This window comes from Cuculus canorus, chromosome 5 (assembly GCF_017976375.1).
Source record: "Cuculus canorus isolate bCucCan1 chromosome 5, bCucCan1.pri, whole genome shotgun sequence".
Taxonomy (NCBI): domain Eukaryota; kingdom Metazoa; phylum Chordata; class Aves; order Cuculiformes; family Cuculidae; genus Cuculus; species Cuculus canorus.
Window position 1 is genome coordinate 29420822 of NC_071405.1, and position 20635 is coordinate 29441456.

General features: G+C 35.2%; 1 protein-coding gene across 2 annotated transcripts in view; it reads left to right on the plus strand.

Moving 5' to 3' along the window:
• PPP2R5C (protein phosphatase 2 regulatory subunit B'gamma) overlaps positions 1-20635 on the plus strand; it is an 85804-nt gene that overhangs the window by 55917 nt on the left and 9252 nt on the right. For both annotated transcript variants that reach the window (XM_054067835.1, XM_009559147.2), the window contains 11 exons: positions 2142-2252; positions 2811-2903; positions 2993-3123; positions 5634-5693; positions 8604-8712; positions 10738-10791; positions 13422-13592; positions 14103-14230; positions 15766-15867; positions 17683-17755; positions 20063-20179. In XM_054067835.1, coding sequence (XP_053923810.1) covers positions 2142-2252; positions 2811-2903; positions 2993-3123; positions 5634-5693; positions 8604-8712; positions 10738-10791; positions 13422-13592; positions 14103-14230; positions 15766-15867; positions 17683-17755; positions 20063-20179 — 1149 coding nt within the window. The remainder of the gene's footprint in view (positions 1-2141; positions 2253-2810; positions 2904-2992; positions 3124-5633; positions 5694-8603; positions 8713-10737; positions 10792-13421; positions 13593-14102; positions 14231-15765; positions 15868-17682; positions 17756-20062; positions 20180-20635) is intronic.

Genomic DNA, 20635 nt, shown 5'->3' on the forward strand with positions numbered 1-20635 from the left:
AGTATTAGTTTTCTTGGAAAGTCTCTGTAAATGTTTCTGTTGCTCCTAGTAATGTAGCTTTCTGCGAAGAATTTTCTGTTCCCTAGCAAATCAGCTTTTTGCTCTGTTGTCTCTTACTTTGCCAGACTTGGGAAACGTATTCTCAGATTTTCCCCTAGTTATTGCAAAAAGACACCTCTCATCTGCTATAGTAATAGGAAATCAATAACGATGTATAAGTTAACTCTTGCTCTATCCTAAATAGGTATCACGAATCCCAATATGTGTATGCCTTATGCTGAAGCTGTGTATAGCCAGCTGCAGCTGATTCGATAAATCGGTTTTGTGTAGGATGTAGCTCTCCGTTCAGCATATCCATCACTCTCATTGTGAGCAAATATTTACCAGTATTTGCTTAAAGTATCTTTGTATTCTCATAAAACAGAAAATGATCTGTGTATTTGAAAGCAGAATTTACTTTAGCGTTTTAGGTAGGAATAGACTGGAAGATAATCTCTTTATAGAGCCTTGTATACCAAAGGGTTGGAATGGTGCACCACTCAGTTTTTTATTTGGGCAGTCTTCTAATCATTTCTGCAGTGTGTTCAAGCTGCTGAGAGACTGAGGCATTTGTAACAAAAGATCACTTTTGAAGTGTAGGGGAGGTGGTTTGGGACTATATACTAACTTCAGATGATTTTGGTTTTCTAAAATTCAGTACAAAAATAAGTTCAGACTGCTTGGTGCTGGTTTGATAATGAGTAAGTAACAAAATGGAACAAGAAGGTCTCTATTTGGTGCACTTACATGGCAGCTAAATAGGTTACGTTTTTCTGCTTGCTTAGCAATTTGGTGGTCTCCTACCAACATCTGCCCTACCTGATACTCTAGATTACAAGTAGAATTGAGGAATTAGTCCCTTTTCAGTACTGTCAGTCATAGCTGTCTCGCATGTATAGATAAAGGCTTTTTCAGGTTTTTGCCACCTTTTCCCTCCAACTTGCTCAGTAAAATTAACTCCTCAGGGTGTGAGAGCAGCCAATGGAATCACTGGCAAGTTGTTCCTTACTTATCCACAAAGAAGCCAGCTGGTTTTACTAGCTGTCATTTCAGGTGGAGAATTTAGGATACTGCAGAACTTTTAGATCTTTGCACAATTCTTGGTAAGATTACTCTTGAAAATGCATGCTAATGTATCCCAAAATTTTTTTCAGCCAATAAATGTATATAAGTTTGTGATTATATGCATAGTATAAATTGATCTAAATGTGATTCTCTGGCTATATAGTTTAATTTTTTTAAAAGTCCATGCATTTAGTTTTAAGGTGGTCTTGCCTAGAACAGGACCTTGTAAAAAAAGTTTTCTGTCCATGTGAGATGGAATATGGTTTTTTTTTGTTTTTATTAGACTCTTAAACTCTCTTCATGTTAAATGGGTTTGTAAACAATGTGCATCTAGACAGGCACTTGGAAACAGAAATAATTTGTCTATGTATCTAGAACTTGAAAAGCAGCTCATCTTGATAGTCTGCTCCACCTGCATGAGGATGCTAAATGATTTTCAGGAGTTTGGGAATTAGGATGAAGTGAAAGATGAAAGGATTAGGACATGCATTTCTCCCCACCCAATGCCTCTGTGGTGTCGGGTAGATGGGGACGGTTTAAGAGAAATGCCACTAAGGTGGAGAGTGAAGAATTTGGTTTTGAAGTGTTTCCACGTGTGTATAGCTACAGTATGAAATGAAGCTAAATATTTTACAGAGAACAACAGTTGTGGGTTATCTCTGGCGTCTCTGCTTCTGACTTCCACTTTTGCAGACTGTTGCAAGACCTGGTGAAGTGTATACATAAAAAGAGTTGTGTAAAAAATTTTGTATGCATTTACTTGGGCTTTAAAAACACATGTGTGTAAAGAGATCCTTGTAAAACATATCCTGACAGTATGTTTGTGCTTTAAAGAGTACTGCATGGAAAATATTCTTTAAGTTAGGAATCTGTAAAGAAGAATGAATGTGTCTCATTGTTTAAACTACTGGGTTATAAAGCTTGTTGCAAATCTTTACATGAACTATTTTAATTAATAATTCTCAGTCAAAACCATCTTTCAAGTCTTTTTTTAGTCATTCACTTGTTTCAAAGTTCTTAGACACATGTGATTTCAGTTTGCAGTTAATATGTTTCGAACATTACCACCATCTTCCAATCCAACGGGAGCAGAATTTGATCCAGAGGAAGATGAACCAACCTTAGAAGCTGCATGGCCTCATCTACAGGTATTTAAGGAAGACAAGGAAGTCAGACTGTTAAAAAAATATTGATATTTAAAGTCATTTTTTATTGACTCAAAATTTTTTAGTTTGTGTTTATCTTCAGTTAACTACATTTCTCTGCAATATTTAGAATATTTCTTTAATTTAAACTGGTGATCTTTTTCAAAAACTGTCAGTTGGTACATTAGAGGTTAACGGCTCGTTTCTTGCAGTACAGATGTAACAGCTGTGATTTTAAATAAATGTCAGTTTGTCACTGTGAATGCTTTGATCTGACTAGCACAGCTCTGTCTTTCAGAGGTACCGTGACAAACGGAGGAGAACTGAGAATTTTCAAAACAAGTAATTCTGGGCATGATCTGTATTAAGTTACTGTATGTCATTTAAGCTCAGCTGAATTTTGGTGCAGTTTAAGGAACCTGTACTTTATCAGGAGAGCAAGAACAAAACTTAAATTAAACATGGTGCAGTTCAGCGCAACTAATTACTGATTTTGGTAATGTGCTGCTTATAAAAGCTTCCTTGTTTAAAAGACTAATACTGGTTTTCTTTTTTTTTCAGCTTGTTTATGAATTTTTCTTAAGGTTTTTAGAATCTCCAGATTTCCAACCCAATATAGCTAAGAAATATATTGATCAGAAGTTTGTATTACAGGTGAGGTAAAAGAATGTTTAACTTAAGCTCTAAATTACTTTACAGTGCATTAGATTCAAATAAAGTGCATCTCTCTTGCTTCTTTGCAGCTTTTAGAGCTCTTTGACAGTGAAGATCCTCGTGAAAGAGATTTTCTTAAAACAACTCTTCACCGAATATATGGGAAATTCCTAGGCCTAAGAGCTTACATCCGGAAACAAATTAATAATATATTTTATAGGTATGTCAGTATGGTTGTATTATGGTGCATGTGATCAGGTTTGCAACTAAATAGACTCCAAAAGACTACTAGCGATTATTTAATTCTTAGTAAGTTTATACCCAATATTGCTACGTCTAACAATAATTAATAGTGATTTGGAAGATTTAGTGTAGTCTTGCACACAGCATAAATTCAACAGCTGAAATTTGAGTTTGTGGCTGATTTGGTGGGTGGGTTTGTATCTTTAGCTATGAAGCTTTTTTGTCTTACTGGATGGGACTATTTGTATTATAACAGTGCCTGAATAAAGTGTACTTCTTCATAATGTGAAGTTGAACTCAAATCAAATGACTGAGTGATTAGGAATTTGCTTGCAGGAACGTATTTATTGCCTTTTTTTCCCTCAGAACTGTGATGTACCATCTAGAGCTCATGAAACGCTTTTTTAATTGCCATATAATAAACTCTAGTATTCTCCCTGATACAAAAAAAATGTAAAGATGTAATAAGATGTAAAAACATAAAGATGTTTTTCCAAAGCTCTGTAGAAGTGTGGTTTTACTGCCATTACATCGTGTGGATGCAAGAGTGTAGTGTCTGCTTTTTCGTCATTTAGTTTTGCTGTGCTTCTCATTTCTAAAAATAATTATGTTGCCCGTCAGTTTTACACTGCGTCCATCATGCTTCCTTTTTGTATACCATTGTTCTTTTCATCCCGAAATGGATGTATGAGGCTTATCCCCTTTAGAAAATAGCGAAAAAGATGCCACGTACGCAGTGCCATTTCATGAATGGCACCCAGCAGTACCAGCTGTAGGAGGCAGCTTCTCTGCCCTGTGTATGGTAACAAGTAAGCCTTTAGAAGAGATCCCGAGGGACTACTTAAAAACAATCACTAAGCTGTCGCTCTCTCACAGACAGCTGCTTTTGACTGGAGGTGTCAAGAGCCAGGATGTCCTAAGGAAAAAGTAAAGGTGGATCTTTCAAATAAACGTGGAAGCTTTTTTACCCCCATACAGATTTTATTAAGTTAACTCCAAAATGCATCATTTTGTAAAGTCTCTGATCCACGTAGTACAACAACACAGCGCATTATAATGCACTTCTGAGCAGTGTCTTTATTTGCCAGTTCTTGCACTTTACTTGCAGGGATAAGGGAAGCAAAGTCTTTAAACACAGTTAGTTCTGGTGCAAGGCTTTTGCAAGACCAAGAAATGTTTTGGTCATTAGATCAGCTTTGTAGTAGTTTGTATAATAGTGTCTTCAATCTGAAACCTGTGTGGGAGATTATATAATTTTCACTGTGGAGACTCCCTTTCTCTACCAAGTTGTAGAAAGCAAAATTAAACAGAAAACGTGGCTTAATAGTAGAATATTTAGAAGCTAGCTGTTGAAACGTTCTACATCCAAATATAAACTAGTTATTCCTGGATAATGAGCACCAGGGAGGGTAGTAATTTCAACTTCTTTCTTGACTTAGTGGGATAAGCTCTTAAAGTATGTGTAGAATTTGTCAAAATATTTCCATTTCTTATACTTCTTCCTGCAAGTCGTCAGTTTGTTACTGTGCTTATCTAAGAAATGCGTGGTCTTTATTTGTCTTTTAGTCACTGACCATGATTGCATGAATTCTGTAACTGTAGTACATTAATCTTACTATTTTTCTGATGTAAAATATATTTTTATAAAAATCATTGATTTGGTATGTTCCTAGTAATTCAGTCTAAAACTTCGTATCATTGTCTTTAGTTTTGCTTGGTATTGTTGTCCTGAAATATATGGAAAGCGTCTTTAAGGAGAAAAACCATTCACATTGAATATTCTGGATTAAAACTAGCTGATAATATGTCAGCCTCTGAAAAATTTTCAAATAGAAAAATATTTTCTAGTGGAGGAAATTATTTTCTCGTAAGTGCACACCATTATAACTATTTGCAAAAATACTTGAACTTGTGCATAGAACTTTCTCAACAGATTTGTACTTGGGCAATTGGGAAGAAGGGTGGGAAAGGTGATTTACAGTGCTCTATCAAAATAAAATTCCAGAAAATTTTACTTCCTCTGTTTATTACAGAGCCTTCCGTATGCACAGAAGTCTGTAATGTCAAAGAGCTTCTTAAATCCATAAGTAGTAACTGTTTGAACACCTTGTGCTTGCATGCACTATAGAAGGTTGAGTCATGGCATTTGATAATGCCAGATGCTCTTGTATTATTTTAGTATTTAAAGCATTGTTTGCTGTGTTCACTTTTGCATTATTAAAATGGCATAGAATATGATTATTGGGAAAAATAAAGGCTGCTTTGTTAAATGCAAGGGAAAAGAGCAAGCATGAACGTTGAAAGCAGCTTGGTATGCTGTTGATTTGTGTTTCCGCAAAGTTTCTTTCCCTCTGTGTTTCTGTTATCTTTTTACAGAGTGAATGAAAACTGGAAGGTCAAGGCTACCTGTAATGTTAGATGGGGATCTTGGTGTTAGTGTTGTGTCTCTCTTCAGCAGTAACTGAGTAAAACTTCTCATTTATTTAGGTTTATTTATGAAACAGAACATCACAATGGCATAGCAGAGTTACTGGAAATATTGGGAAGGTAAGTTGTAGGTTTTATCTAATTAAACTTGCTTGGTCTTCAGAGGAGTCTTCAAAAATCAGGTTAGGGATTGCAGATTTCTTTGAGACGTGATTGAAGTAGCTTCATATCATGTGGTAAAGCTGTAATGAAGAGAGTAAATTTTGTGTAAGATTGTGGAAACATAGCAAAACCCTGTGGCATTTGGGGATGTGACAGTTTTTAAAATCTTATTTTAGAATCTTATTTTCTGGCTTAGGATCCTTGTAATTAATGTTAGTTGTCCAGCAACTATAAATAAAAACCATGAGAATAGTCAAAATTTATTCAAGAATTCTTCTAACATCCCTAAATGTGGATAAACAAAGGAAGCATAGGTTATGAAACTTCCAAACCCTTTTGTTAATTCCATTATATAGCAAATTGTAGTGATGCCTCTGAAAGCCCTTGAAACTAAAATTTTACAGCTTAAAGCTGATAGCCTTTTTAAAACTAGTGTGTTTTGTAACAACTGATTTCTCTAATCCATGTGAATCTTTTGGTTTTTATAGTTTGGTACACTTTAAAAACTTAGTGAAGTTTACTTTATTGTGTTTCCGTATTTTTGCACATAAAAAATAACGGTCAGCAAGAGCAGGTTGCTCAGGGTTGTGTCTGCCTGGGCTTTGGATATCTCCAAGGATGGAGATTCCATAACCTCTGGACAACAGGTTCCAAGGTTTGACCATGCTCACAATAGAAGTTTTTTTTATTTTTCTTACGTTTGAGTGAAATTTCCTGTGATTCAATTTGTGTCTCTTGCCTCTTGCCCTTTCACTGGGCATCAGTGAGAAAAGTCTTTGTCCTCTTCGCACCATCCTTTCAGGTGTGTACACATGGGTAAGATCCTCCTGAGCCGCCTTTTCCTCAGGCTAAACATCTCTCGGCCTTTGTGTCACGTGCTTCATGCCCTCCATTGTCTCCATGGCACTTTGCTGTACTCCACGTCCTTCTTGTCCTGGGGAGCCCAGAACTGGACCCAGCTCTCCAGATGGGTCTCACCAGGGCTGAGCAGAGCTAAGGGATTACCTCCCTCAACCTGCTGGCAGTGCTGTTCCTAATGCAGCCCAGAATACTGTTGAAATTGGAAATAGGTTTTAAAATTTTCTAGATCCACGTGTCTGCCCATAATACTTAATTTTCAGTGGAAAGATGAATGATTAAAGGAGTTACACATCCATCATTATTTCAACATACTATAATCAAGTAATACTCATCAAGATTTACTGAAGACTCGTAAAGCTTAAAAACTAGAATAGGGAGCTGAATCTTCAAAACAGTTACTTAAATCACCAGCTTTTATAAATATGGGGATTTTTTAACTTATCTTTAAGTGTTAAAAGTTTGGAAGTTAATTATTTTTTTCCTCATCAAATGTTCTTCAGATCAAAAATTCTAATAGCTAAATGAGGCTTCTGAGCTGTAACTGTTCTATATTGTTGGTATTTTCAGACTGTTAAGGAGCTCCACGCAGCATGTTGTTGACACAGAGCTTCTTATGAGTAACAACAGTTCCTGAGTTTTGACTTGTCAGAAGTAGAGAGGAATTGTATTGGGCAGCCTAATGTAGTGGGATGTCCCTGCCCATGGCAGAGGGGTTGGAATTGGATGATCTTTAAGGTCCCTTCCAGCGCAAACTATTCTGTGATTTCATGCTGAAGTACTCAATTTCATTCTTTTCCTTTGCTAAGTACTATGTAGTACTGGACAAATGAACACTTCCAGCAGGAATTACTGACGCGGTTATGTTTTTTCTGACAATCGTCTCTAAGAGGATTGTGGAACTTCCTCACTCTCATTCAAGGCCAAACTTACCCTACAGTTCTGCTCCTCATTGTGGTTAACAATCCATTAAACATCCTGAGGAAACTTAGTTTTTTAAATTAAGTTAAATGTTATGGACTATGTGGGAGTTGTGGCAAGAACAGCATAGAAATGTTAACGTAGAAATGGGGAGTTGATATTATGCAGTGGGAGACTGCAGGAGGAATAACCTCATATCCTCAGAGTAGCTGTACAATCATTGGTCATGCAAATTATTTAAGCATGCACAGCAAGGGTGCGCAAGTAATATATGGGTAGCTTTAATTCTGGGATATCATCTGATTTCAGAGATCTGAAATATATGAAACTGATTTTTTTTTTTAATGTGTGGGTTTTTTTAAGGGAAGTTTGACAGGTTCCTTCTTGCTTAAGTGCTGAAGAGAAAAGCATTAGAATGAATAAAATAGATTTAAATATAGTAAATGGGCAGTAGGATTCTGCAAGTTTTAACTGATGTTGATGCTAGCAAAGTGAGTGAACACAAAATACTGCTCTAGTAGTCTGTTTTTAGGTACAGGTGCCATATGACCTAGCACTGAGCCACATCTGCACTCACCTCTAACTGAGGTGTCACATGTTGAGGTGCTGGTTAGTTAAGTGCTAGGTTTTTGCAGAAATAGTACTACAGAAGTCATGTTTGACATAACTGCTGCCCTCGACTGTTCTATTCTACATTCCATCTCTGGTTCATTCTTTAATTCCATTAAGAAGCTGGGAGAAATATATATTCAAAGCTTTGATAACAGCAGATAGTTTATAGCAAAAGTTGGAATCTGAAGTGTAAGTATGGTCATGTGTGTTGCTTGGAAGGAGAACTTGGGAGCTATGAAAGACTTGGGTGAGGGGTGGCCGGGGGTTGATTTGACTATTAATTTGTAATATTTGGAGAACTCTATCAAAAATCAAATAGTCTCTGGTGTGTGCTTAATTTGTATATTTTGTTCTTCCATCATGTTCTCCTGGGTTTTTTGTGGGGGAAAAAAGCAGCACTGAAAACAATGATTTTGGTACAGAAGAGCCAATTTTGTATAATTACTGATTCTTATTTTAATTTTCTTTCTCTAACAGTATAATTAATGGATTTGCCTTACCATTAAAAGAAGAGCACAAAATATTCCTTTTGAAGGTTTTGTTACCATTGCACAAAGTGAAATCACTCAGTGTCTACCATCCACAGGTAAGTTTTGTTTGGTGCTTTTCAGACTAGTGTTATAGTAAGTGTGCCTAGAGAGGTCAGGAGACTCCAGTCATTCCAACACTTCCCTGCTCAGTGGCCTTGGGGAAATCATGTAATATATGCACCTATAATGCTTCACTTGTTGGGGAAGGGGTGGTGATAAAGAAGATAAATGTATGTGTGTGCATGTGTATATAAATAAAGACCTTTTTTTAGAAGTGCTGTTGTGTTTATAGATGAAATTCATTAAGTAGTCGGTTAATGTGAGAGTTCTTGATATTTATCCAAACACAGAATTCTTTGTTTATCTTGTTCTTGTAGTGTTTAGACCTACAAAAAAGCCAGAAAAGTGTGGTTTTAATGAATGTCACCTATAAACAGTTTTCTAAACTACATTGTGAATTTCAGCTGAATTCAGTTTTGTACAACTATTGACGTTTTGAAAGGAATTTAGCATTTGCTAGGACATCATTATTTAACTCAATAGATCTTTTCAGAAGTACACAGAAAAAAGGGGAGTGTCTGAGTTGTATCATGCTTTTAAACCAGCTGTATCTTTTTTTGTGCTTAGTTCCATTCAGAATTCCTAAAGTTGGAAATCTTAGTGTTAGAGAAAACACATATTATTGTGATATGTTGAAATTTTCTCCCTGAGAGATTTTTATACAGCTTTATTTTTTTTAATTTGAAAATTCAACATTTTATATGCAAGTTCAAGTGCTCCAAGTTTTAAGTACCATGTATTCAAATAAAATTACTAACAGCTTGTATTTTTAAGAGCACCATTTGCATAATTACAATCCTCTAGCAATTAGAGATGCTTATTTTGGATCTTGCCTACTGGGGCTCACATTAGTTCCTGTTGAAGCCATAGCAGGCTAGAGCAGTTCCCATTTCAAAAGTTTTGGGGTTCTTTTAATGCTGTGAACATAACCTGTTGGGGTGCAGCCATCAGACCTTTCTCTCAACCAGTTGAGACATTCTTCTACCTACCTGACATAGATTGGTCTTTATCTGTTCCCCTTCAAAATTCACAAACTAATTCTCCAAAAACTTCAGATGGTTTGCATTCCTCTTTGCTATCAGTAAAAAGAAAATGGTGATGTAGGGGTGCCTCTCTTGTACGTCCTGCTGAATGAAATCTGAGGAGAGGCACTTCAAGTGAGCCAAGTGAAACCATAAAAATACGCATTGAAACAGTGGCTGATATTAAGAAGGATTTGCTGCCAAATCCAGATATACATGAAGAAAGATAATTTCTATATTTAATTCAAATTCACTTTAAAACAGTGGAGAACACTGAATGGTAATAGACTTTGTACATTCCTTAAATTACCTACGGACATTCTTGGTACCAGTCATCAAACACAGGAAAGGAATGGGGCTCATCAACTGAACTTACATAAATGGAGAGAAATTAGAAAAATATTTAAATGGTTCATGATGTGCACAGTGACCCTCCCATGTACTTTGGGACTATTGGCCTAGCAGGTGAAAGGGATTCTCAGGACTGAAGCTGGTAAATACTGTAATTCAGCCTCAGCTTGCATCAGTTTTACCTTGATATGCATAGTTATCATTACTTCTCATGTATAGAAAAGCCTTAGATTTACAACTGCCTAATGCATTTTTAACTTAGGTTATAAAATAGAAAGTACTTACTAAATCAGCATAGAACACTAAAATGTTAGTGAATGGAAAGCACTTTAGAGGACTAGATTGTGATTTTTAAATCCAAGTTTGAAAAGGTGAAGTCTGCTGAAATGCCAGGTGCTAAGAAAAGCATCAAATTATGTGTTTGTCTATAACCCAGTAAAAGGTGAAGGCAGTCTGGGATGGTTGGAAAAACTGGTAAAACACATTTGCCCTTTTGTTGTTTAAATTGTCTACGAAAGAATTTTTGTGAAATTACAGCAAAACCGTTGTGGTTTTATTTGTATTCAGTGGTGTTCTCTGCTTGTGCTAGTGATTTCCAAGTGTGTGCAGTTTCACAGTGAATGCTAATAAAACTTTTTTTTACTGTAGCTGGCGTACTGTGTAGTCCAGTTTTTAGAAAAGGACAGCACACTGACAGAACCAGTAAGTTTATCTTTCTATTATATTTTTTTTAATATTAATTTGCCTTTCATCTGTAGATTGTTTAAGGAAGTTTTGGGAACAAAGTATTGGTAAGTAATTGGAAGAGTTAAATAATTAACCATTTTGATCTGTCAAAATCTTTTATTTTTTTCAACAGTTGTTTGGAATATCTTAAATTTTGAGTTAAAACAACATCAAGAGCATACTTCTTACAAACTCAACAGACTTTATTTTGCTTGTTTTATTCTGACTGACTGAATATGAGATGGTTGATCCAGAAGCAGTTTAGTTTGATATGAGCTTGCCTGGACTGTGCTCTGCTGAGAAAACTGATGTTATGGTAGAACACAGATTTCTGGCACACAGAGCTACCTACTGTTGCGAGGCTTTTGAGTCAGATCCTGTTGATGTCTGCCAAATTTGGACCATAGACAAAACCAGACTTTGGTCTGGCTGCACAGAATTGCATAGATGAATACTTTTAATTGTCCTCGATAGTATGTAATGCTTTGCATCATTACACACAGTATTAAGTATGCAAGAACTAATACCTTTAATCACCAAGTAGCAATCGGTAAAATGATTGCTGCTAACAAAAGCGCACTTTATAAGATTATAACCATTTCCATTGTAATGTTGAAACTGGGATTCTTGAAACAGAGGATTTAATAGCTGAGTAAGGATTCTCTTCTACTTGGAGCTTTTAATAATTTTTAAAGTATCAAATCTCAGACATTCAGTCATTAGTGTTATGTGAGATCTTGAAATCTTAGCTTTCTTCCAGACATGAGCTCGGATGTTGCGTATTTCCTCACACAAGTCTGTACTAACATGCATCCAAGTCTGTTTCCCTTTTTGATCCCAAATTAGTACGTGATTGCACCATTCTTTAAAAACTTGGCATGTGGATCACTAAAGTACTAAGTTCCCCTTCAAAGACTCTGTTCATTATAAAATAAAACTCTTTGTTTCCATTTGCAATATTCGGATGAGACTTTTGAGATCTTATTGAAAAAATCTGCATAAATTTCTGAAGGCTTCATTGAGGACATTGAATCTGCTTTTGTGATTAAATATGTGTGTGAAACAAGCACTTATTTCTCACAGAGTTGTCTTGTCAGTGATGATATTAAATATTGCTTGGTCTTTAAATATGAAGAGCTGGACTTCCCTAAAAAAACCCCTCCATTTCAGAAAACAAAAATGGTTTGGTAGTTTTTCCTAAATGAGAGAAAAAAATATTTGAGAGAGGCTGATGATTGGTGCAACTTTTAAACTATATAAAATGACAAAAACTTTTATTTCAAAAGAGTTTTTCTGAGAAGTCTGTTCTGGATTTTTTCCTTCCTTTTCTACGTGTAGGACTAGACAGACATTGTCCTATTTTTGTTCTTTATGTGACTTTTTAATCTTTAACTATAAACCAAAAGCATTTGTAAACTTACACTTTCAAGACTGGATTAGTTTCATATCCAGAGTATCGAAATTCAAGATTGAAGGCTATGCCAGTCATTTTTAAGTACTTAGCATAGCTTAAATATCCTTTGAAGGAAAATATTTTCCTGTTTAAATGTTGCTTGACACCAAATTGACACAGAGGGAAAGCAGTTTTTGTAGTGAAACAAACAAACAAACTTAATTTTAAAATCTTACACTTCCGCTTGAAAACTGACATATTTGGGAAAAAAATCATTATCCTTCCATAGCAAAAACATTTGTCTACTCTGTTCTTCCTTAAATCAGAAATTGCTAACAGTGCAAGAGTCATTATTACTTCAGTATAGCTTTATGTATTTTTGAAGGTTCTTAAATTGTGATGTGATAACCACATTAATAAATACAATGTCTAAATATATGTAACTGCTAAACTAGTACTGCTTTTCAGCCTTAAATTCTTCTGCTTATATACTCAATAGATGAGTTTGATTTTCAGTTAGACTTCAGAAACATTTCCCACGGATGTTTAGAACATCTCTCAAGAGCTGTGAGCGAACTGCCAGACAACTTCATTTTGTATCACATTTTTAGGGATCCCTTAGCTACCTCCTCCAACTCCCCTGCTCATGGTTTGCCAGGCAGAAAGGGCTTCAGCATGCTGGGTAATCACAAAGAAAGTTCAGATTGTTATTATAGTAGTATAGTTAAATAAAATTCAGTGTTTAGAAGCAGCATGCCTAGAGTAGTCATCACCTGTCAATTTGGGTATTTATAGGAAATCAGTTCTTGAAATATAGTAATACAACTTAATTTCTTGAGCTTTGGAGTACACCTCCAAGAAATAAGAGATTGAAAGCAGCTACCATTTAAGCAGTAGGTAATTTTCCTCATTGTTGAGTAGGAAATTTGTGCTTTGTTTTGATGATAATGTTAAGTTCATGTCAGGTTAATTTCTCTCATCTTTTGATTGTTATTTTTGAACATTTCTTTTAAGTGTAACTTTTTTTGAAGACGTGTTTTTTTACCTACTAGCTGTTATTTCTGTGACACTGAACTGTATCCGATCACTGCTGCAACACAGGACAAGAAATTTTTGTGTTCCATTTAAAATATTAGACTACTTAATGAAATATGTATACATTGCAAGGTAAATTCAAATTATCATGTGGATTACGTTCGCTTTGTCTCTACAGGTTGTAATGGCGCTGCTGAAATACTGGCCAAAGACTCACAGTCCAAAAGAAGTCATGTTTTTAAATGAGCTAGAAGAAATTTTAGATGTTATCGAACCATCTGAATTTGTAAAAGTTATGGAGCCTCTTTTCAGACAGCTAGCCAAGTGTGTGTCCAGTCCACATTTTCAGGTCTGTACTTACTGAATATGCAATAATAAGGTTCTTGTAAAGCGAGCAGGATTACCTACTGTTATTCACCATAATGAATTAAGTCTTCAATTCTATGTCAAACTTTAGGAAGCCAAGTATTAGCTTTACTGTTTCTTTTTAAGAGTGTGGTGTGCACGTTTGTATTGGGTGAATCACTTAGTGTTATGCTTAAACTCACTGTTTTCAGAAGTACCTGAACGTTTCCACTACATAGTGTTTGCATTTCACTGTTTGCAATGGAGTTCTACAGATACTCTTTCTTTGGGAAAACACTGCTTTGCTTGAATTTCAGAGTTCATCAGTTATAGTTTGAATCGTGTCCCTGTCAAGGAAAAAGCTGTTTTTTCCATCTCTATCAACTCCTTGATGCCCCATTGGTGCTAGAAAAATCCAAATCTGTCGCAACTTTTCTTACCTTTCCTTTTCTTACCTGTTTCAGTTATTTAAGCAAGTGGCTAAAGTAGTTTTTCTTTTTTCATGTCGTCTTAGGTTGCAGAGAGAGCATTGTACTACTGGAATAATGAATATATTATGAGTTTAATTAGTGATAATGCTGCAAAGATTTTACCCATCATGTTTCCATCCTTGTACCGGAATTCAAAGACGCATTGGAACAAGTAAGAAACATTTAAATACAATTCTGCTACTTATGCCTGGTTTTAGGGTTAGAAGTGGTTCAGATCTTTGAGTTGCTAGTTTTAACTATGTTGAATGTTCAGTCTACAACATCAGAGTTGCTGGATGAGGAGGAGACTACTGTTGTCAAAATTCTTGGGAAATACTAGGAATTGAAGATAGTTTTTTCCTTTAAGCAAGAAACCGTACTTTTAGTGCATCTAATCCATGACGTGTTTTTAATATGAAGCAAATTTGGCATTCATCTGCAGTTCAGATACTTGTAAAGACTAACTTTGTTTTCTGATCTCTAGCCACTTATCTGATTTGCTTTTCTTCTGTATTCCAGTGGAATGTGTTATAGATCAGGTCATTTTTTCCTTTCATCTTTTTTCTTTTTGTTTTTTGTTTCCTCCTCTTTCTCCATTGACTATCTTCATTTTTTTCCACCACAATAACATAGTACTTATGCATGAAAACAGTCCTGATCAGCTCCTTTTTGCAGCTGTTCCATTATAAAGAGCCTCTTTGTTTGAGCTGTTGTGCAACTGCTGGGATGGTGAAAATATCAGTCAGGTTTTGGCCTTGAATTGAGAACTGCTGATGGGTTGGCCACGAGTGTGTAATCAATCTGCCACTGAACACACGAGGATAAATGGAAGTGATGTTAAAATGATTTATTACTGTCACTGGATGTAAGCAGTAACAAATAATGTACTTATTAATAAAATTTTGATTCGGTGATGCAATTGGACATAGTTAACGTGGATTTCTGATGGTTATTTTTCTGTCTTTCAAGGCCATGCATTCATTTTATTCAGAGAAGTCACCCTACCCAGTACAGCTGCACTTTTAACTTGTAACCCATATATATGATACAAAGTAATTGTTTAACTGATTGCCTTTTGGATTTAGTCATCAGCAATAGATTGCAGACTGGAACTGTAAATTACTCTGTAAAAGTGCTTTCATAGAGTAGGTTAATTTTGTTTAATTTTTCTGATGTTTTCCACTTCACTTTTATAACACTTTTCTAAAGAGTTCTGGTATAATTATGTTGAAGTGAGTCCTGTTGCTGTGGGGCAGTTTTCATAATGAACGGTGTCTTTTCTAGGATTCTTTCGCTCTTTAACTTTTTTTTTTTCCTGGAATTTGTCAGTTGCCAGTAAGTTCCTCGTATCAAGATCTTTCATATCATCTTGCATTTTCTCTGATAGCTAAGTTTGATTAGTTTCAGCAACTAAATTTCGAAACTGGTCTTGTATTGATACGTAGTACTAAAAATGAAGTTGAAACATCAAAAGTGTATGTAACAAGTAGTGCTATTGAGTAAGAAAACTGCATTCAAAGTTGGTAATTTTAGTACTTGTCTTAGCCCTTTTGAGGGTAGACTGAAACTTCCATTAACTAGTTTTGTTTTCACTTATTCTGAAATGATGTAATTTTCCAGTTATGTAGGCTATTGGCTACTGTTGACCAGAAAAAATAGATTTCAAAGTTTAAAGTACTGAGTTTCAACCAGAAGTTTTACTTATAGGACAATACATGGCTTGATATACAATGCTCTGAAACTCTTCATGGAGATGAACCAAAAACTGTTCGATGACTGCACGCAGCAATTTAAAGCAGAAAAACTGAAGTAAGTTTTCATGTCAGTGTGTCTGTTTGTTCTTGAATAATTTGTTCAGTGCCTTAAAAAAAAAACTAACATGTCTTTAGTGCGGTGTTGCTCATTTACAGTACTGCAGTCTCAAAATCAACTTGAGGAAACTTCCTTTTGTATATACTGTAAAACCTTCTTAAGAAGAAGATGCTTCATGTAGTCTTTGATCTAATTCTGCTGGGGGTCACCATCTTCCTAAAAATTAATTTTTTGAGAGGGACACTTCTAATCGTGGAGCTAAGTGTAAGAGATCTCTTAAGCAGTTCAGTTTACATCCTGCTTTTATTTTAGCATCCTTTATTTACCCAGTGTGGGTTTTTTCTTTCATTTTGTTACTCAGTTTTGCGGAAAACACTTTGCCAGTATTTTTCCACATTGCATTGTGTGTGAGCATGTCTGCATTTTGATCTTAAAATTACCTGAGACAAGTTTGTCACTGTGTTGCGATACAGGACATTCATACGTTATTTACCAGAAGAATCCCGATGAGTTCAGCATATTCTTGCATAGGCCAGTGAGCTGATCTGGAGCTGAAAAACTAATTGAGATGGGAGATAGTTTGTTAATGTGAACTAATGTATCAAACAAGAAAATGGAAGCTAGAATATTTCTGGTTTCTGCCCCAAACACAGCTAACTTTTATGATTGCTAAGTCACTTATCTTCTCTTCCTCTACTTCCAATTTTGTTAGACTTTTTTTTTCTTTTTTTAAATACTCATTATATTATAAAGCCTACTAAAGTGAAAGCAAGAAGTCAAAAATATTAATGATTTGGCTCTTGTTTTAAGGGCTGGGGATTGTAGTTGAAACATGGGTACTGAAAATACCTGGATTTTAATATTATTTTTAATTTCAAAGTAAACAGTGGTTCCTTCCATCCTTCCAAAACAGTCCCTTACTGCACAAGAACTTAAAAGGGGGTAATTGAAGAGTTCTTCTACCCAAGCCTGAACTTACTTAATGGAGAGTTGCAGGCAAACTGAGTGTATGTTAGAATAAAATTGCTGAGGTTTTAAAGTTTGGATTATCTGCTCTCTGCATTGAAGCCTGAGAGCACTCTTCAGCTGAAAGCCCTTTTAAACGCTACCACCTTTGAAAAACAAGTGTTCATTCCAGTGTCTGCAAGAAGTTTTTACCTGTAAGAAACGAGGGGGAACCACTAGATTTTATCAGTTCTAATTCCGTTAGGCGTAAGGAAACAATCCCTTTTCTACTTCAGATTTTTTTAAAAAAAAAAAGCGTACCATGTCACCTGCTCTTGGCTTGTGACTCCCTTGAATAAGAAGTACCTGAACTCAATGTTCAATTCAAAATATCTCTGGGGCTTTTAACCTAAACTATTACATGAAGCTCATTTGCTGACAGTACGGATCTCTTGCTTTTTATGGTCGTATATTAGTTTCTGAAGTTTCAGTGTATAATTCTACGTATTATACAGTTAAATCACAAACACACTTCAACATAGATCAAGGGTTTTTTTGTTTTAATTGTAACCTTTTTAACAATGTACAGTTATAAAAGATTCACTGGTATCGGCCAGTTTGTGGCTTTACTGAGAAATTATGGTTTTTTTCTCTTTTAATGTCCCTTTGAGATCATGGGGTTTTAATAAGATGCAAATTGTCCTGTCAACAGTAAGTGATATTGTGGGCAATAAGCTGAAACAAGCATAGCCAAATACTTTACTCTGTTGAATTTTTCTAGTGACTTTCTTCATATTTAAGAAAGTTGTGATGCAAGATTCACCAAGCTGCTTTAGCCATTTTTGCTTTCAAACTTTTTTTTTCCAGAGAGAAGCTAAAATTGAAGGAACGGGAAGAAGCGTGGGTTAAAATAGAAAATCTAGCCAAATCAAATCCCCAGGTATTTAGAAAAGATTAACATGTTCATGTTTAAATACTTTAGTTTTATTAAATATCAGTGCGGGAAACAGGTCTTGACTGGTCATGGAAATAAAGCAATTTCACCAGTTGTATTGTGGAAGATATACAATAAAAGTACTTTTAAAATTTGTAACCTTTCTCTTGTGCAAGTAATTATTTTTTTAAAAGTGTCTGAAAAGCATGATATGAAATACTTTTTCCTTTTCTTATAATAGGAGATATACTGTATTGCGGTTTGAAAAGTTGTTGTGCAAAATTATGGAAAATGTAGAGATGCCATAGTTGGTTTCTCTTGAAAAGCTATTTTGCAAACAATATATTACAAAAGAGATCTTTCTGCAAACTGTGAGTTACGACTGGTCAGTTTTCCTCTGTGTCAAATGGATTAAAGTAATATCGTATGATCTTGTCTGCTGCATTTGTTCTCATACTTGCATTTAACAGTTTGCTGGTGAACCTGCACCTCAAGTTCTTAGTAAAAGGAAAACATCCCATCGGGCATTACTTGATGTAACTGAAATTTTGATAAAGAAACAAAAGCTCCTTTAAAACTATTCAATATGTTTTGAAATTGTGGGAGAAGGGGATAGTTTGCCTTGGGATTCCACCCCCACCCCTGCTTGCTTTGTTTAGAGAACGCTGCCGGTTTTCCTTTATTTCAGTCGTTCAGATTGCTGCTCTGGGCAAAAACCACTGAATGTTTCAGTTACTTTGCAGGCAGAATTGTACTGTGCTGCAGCGAGAAACTTCCTGTGCTATATCTTTCCCACATCATCTAGCCAAGTTTAGAGTGATGGGAGATGGAGTAACTGTACCTTATAAACAGAAGTGGGACACTGATCTGAGTGCTATTTTTGAAACAAAAAGTATGGGGTCATCTTTTTTTGTAAGAAGGAAGAATTTCTTAAATGTTTCTTCCTCTTGTGGCATTTCTTGGCAGAAAAATTAAACAGCTCAAGATTCTCAAACGATGTCAGTTGACACCAGGACAGTTAAATTAATAAAAAAAGAACAATTCATATCAAAGCAGCATTTGACTTTAAGTGACAAAACATCCTTTTAATCGGATAAGCCATACAAAAGCCTTGCTTGATATACATGGGCACTTGCTGTCACAAATAAAGCATTGCATGTCTGGCTGGATAAGGAGATTGATTTGTAGCAGTAAAATTTAGAGTTCTACACTGTAGATTTCCTTTTCTTCCCAAGTAATTTTTGTAACTGTGTACATTTTCTGAACCGAGCTATCGCAACTTGTACACACTGTTCTGCATAGGAGCCTTGAAGAGAGGTCATAACTGGAAGCAATTTAAGATAAAAATTACAAATTTGAACAGCAAGTGCTCCCCTTAGTTGATGTAAGGCTATAAATGCTTTTAGCACTCTATGTAATGGATTTTTAAGATATGTTGTTAGGTTTTTTCCCCTGGAATTTCTGTTAACTCTTTCATTTCTCTGATTAGTGGCAATTCTTGTTGTGCAGAGCTATTCCTGAGTCTGCATGACAAAAGAATGCATTTTAAGATTTTAGATATAATTATATTCATTAAATCCTTGCTGCCAGTTTTTCTGATTTGTCTTACCTGCATTAAGTTGTTCATGTATACTGGAATACTTATGAGGAAAGATGGATGAAAAACTGTATGTGTGTGTGTATAAATAAGTTGTGATTTCAGGACCGCATGCACCTCATCTGAATTAAAATAGAATTTGAAATATTAAGACTGCTGTACATTAAGCTTTAGATACTGTGTTTCCACTAGATGATTTTTTTTTTTATTCCCAAAAGACTTTTTTGGCTGGTTTACTTTCTCAAGACAAAGTTTAGTATTTTGTTTTCAGTTGTTTTAAATGTATGTTAACTATATTTAGCCTTTTAACAGTGTGTTTTTTCTTCCAATGCAAAATTGCACCAGAAATGAAAATCATTGTGTTTGTGTTGCTACACTGTTCACAAATTACTAAGCAATTTATCAATAAGGTTTCAGATAAAGGATTGACAAAGTAGACATTTAATACTGACAAAATCTGAATATTTTTTAAATTCAATCTCAGATAATCAAACTTTTTTTTTTTTTTTAATTCTGACAGTATGTTTCAACAGGACATTTCTGACAAATTTAAGTATTGGAGTTCCATTTTAAAATTTATTTCTTGATGCCTGGAGGCATAAGATATTGAAGCTAATCTCAAATAACTAACTATAGCATTCAAATGCTCGAATACACTCTTAATATTTAGGTATTGCTACTAAGAATGATTATTTTAATATTTTGCGTTTTATTAGTACCCAACATATAGTGACACAAGTTTGCTGAACAGTCCTGTTGCAATGGAAACAGATGGGCCTTTAATTGAAGATTTGCAGATGCTGAAAAAGACAGTGAAAGAAGAGGCTTGTCAGGTAAAGCCATGTGAAGATAACAAAGTACTCTAAAGTATGAATTACATTTTGGTTTTTTAAGTAACGGTTAATCCTAGAGATAAACTTGTGTTCTATTTTCAGCCTTGTAACCATTTATTCTAGAGTAACGAACTTCATTAGCGCTGCTACTTTTAAGTGATGCTGTAGCAGCCAGAAATACAGTACTCTTTTTCTAATGCCTGTGGATCTGCTGTTGGTCTCTTTTGATGTATCTTCTACAGAAACTTTAATTTACTTTTCAGTTATGAATAGCATTTGGTGTCATGACAGGAACAGTTAGTTAGAAATATGGCTAAACTGGTCTCTACCAGTTTTGGTTTTCATATTGAAAACTTATGTATAAAATATAGTCAGATTCTAGTGATGACATTTTTTAAAAGATGTGTGAAGTGTTTTGTCATGCCCACTCTTGGATCATCTTCCTCAGTCCACCAT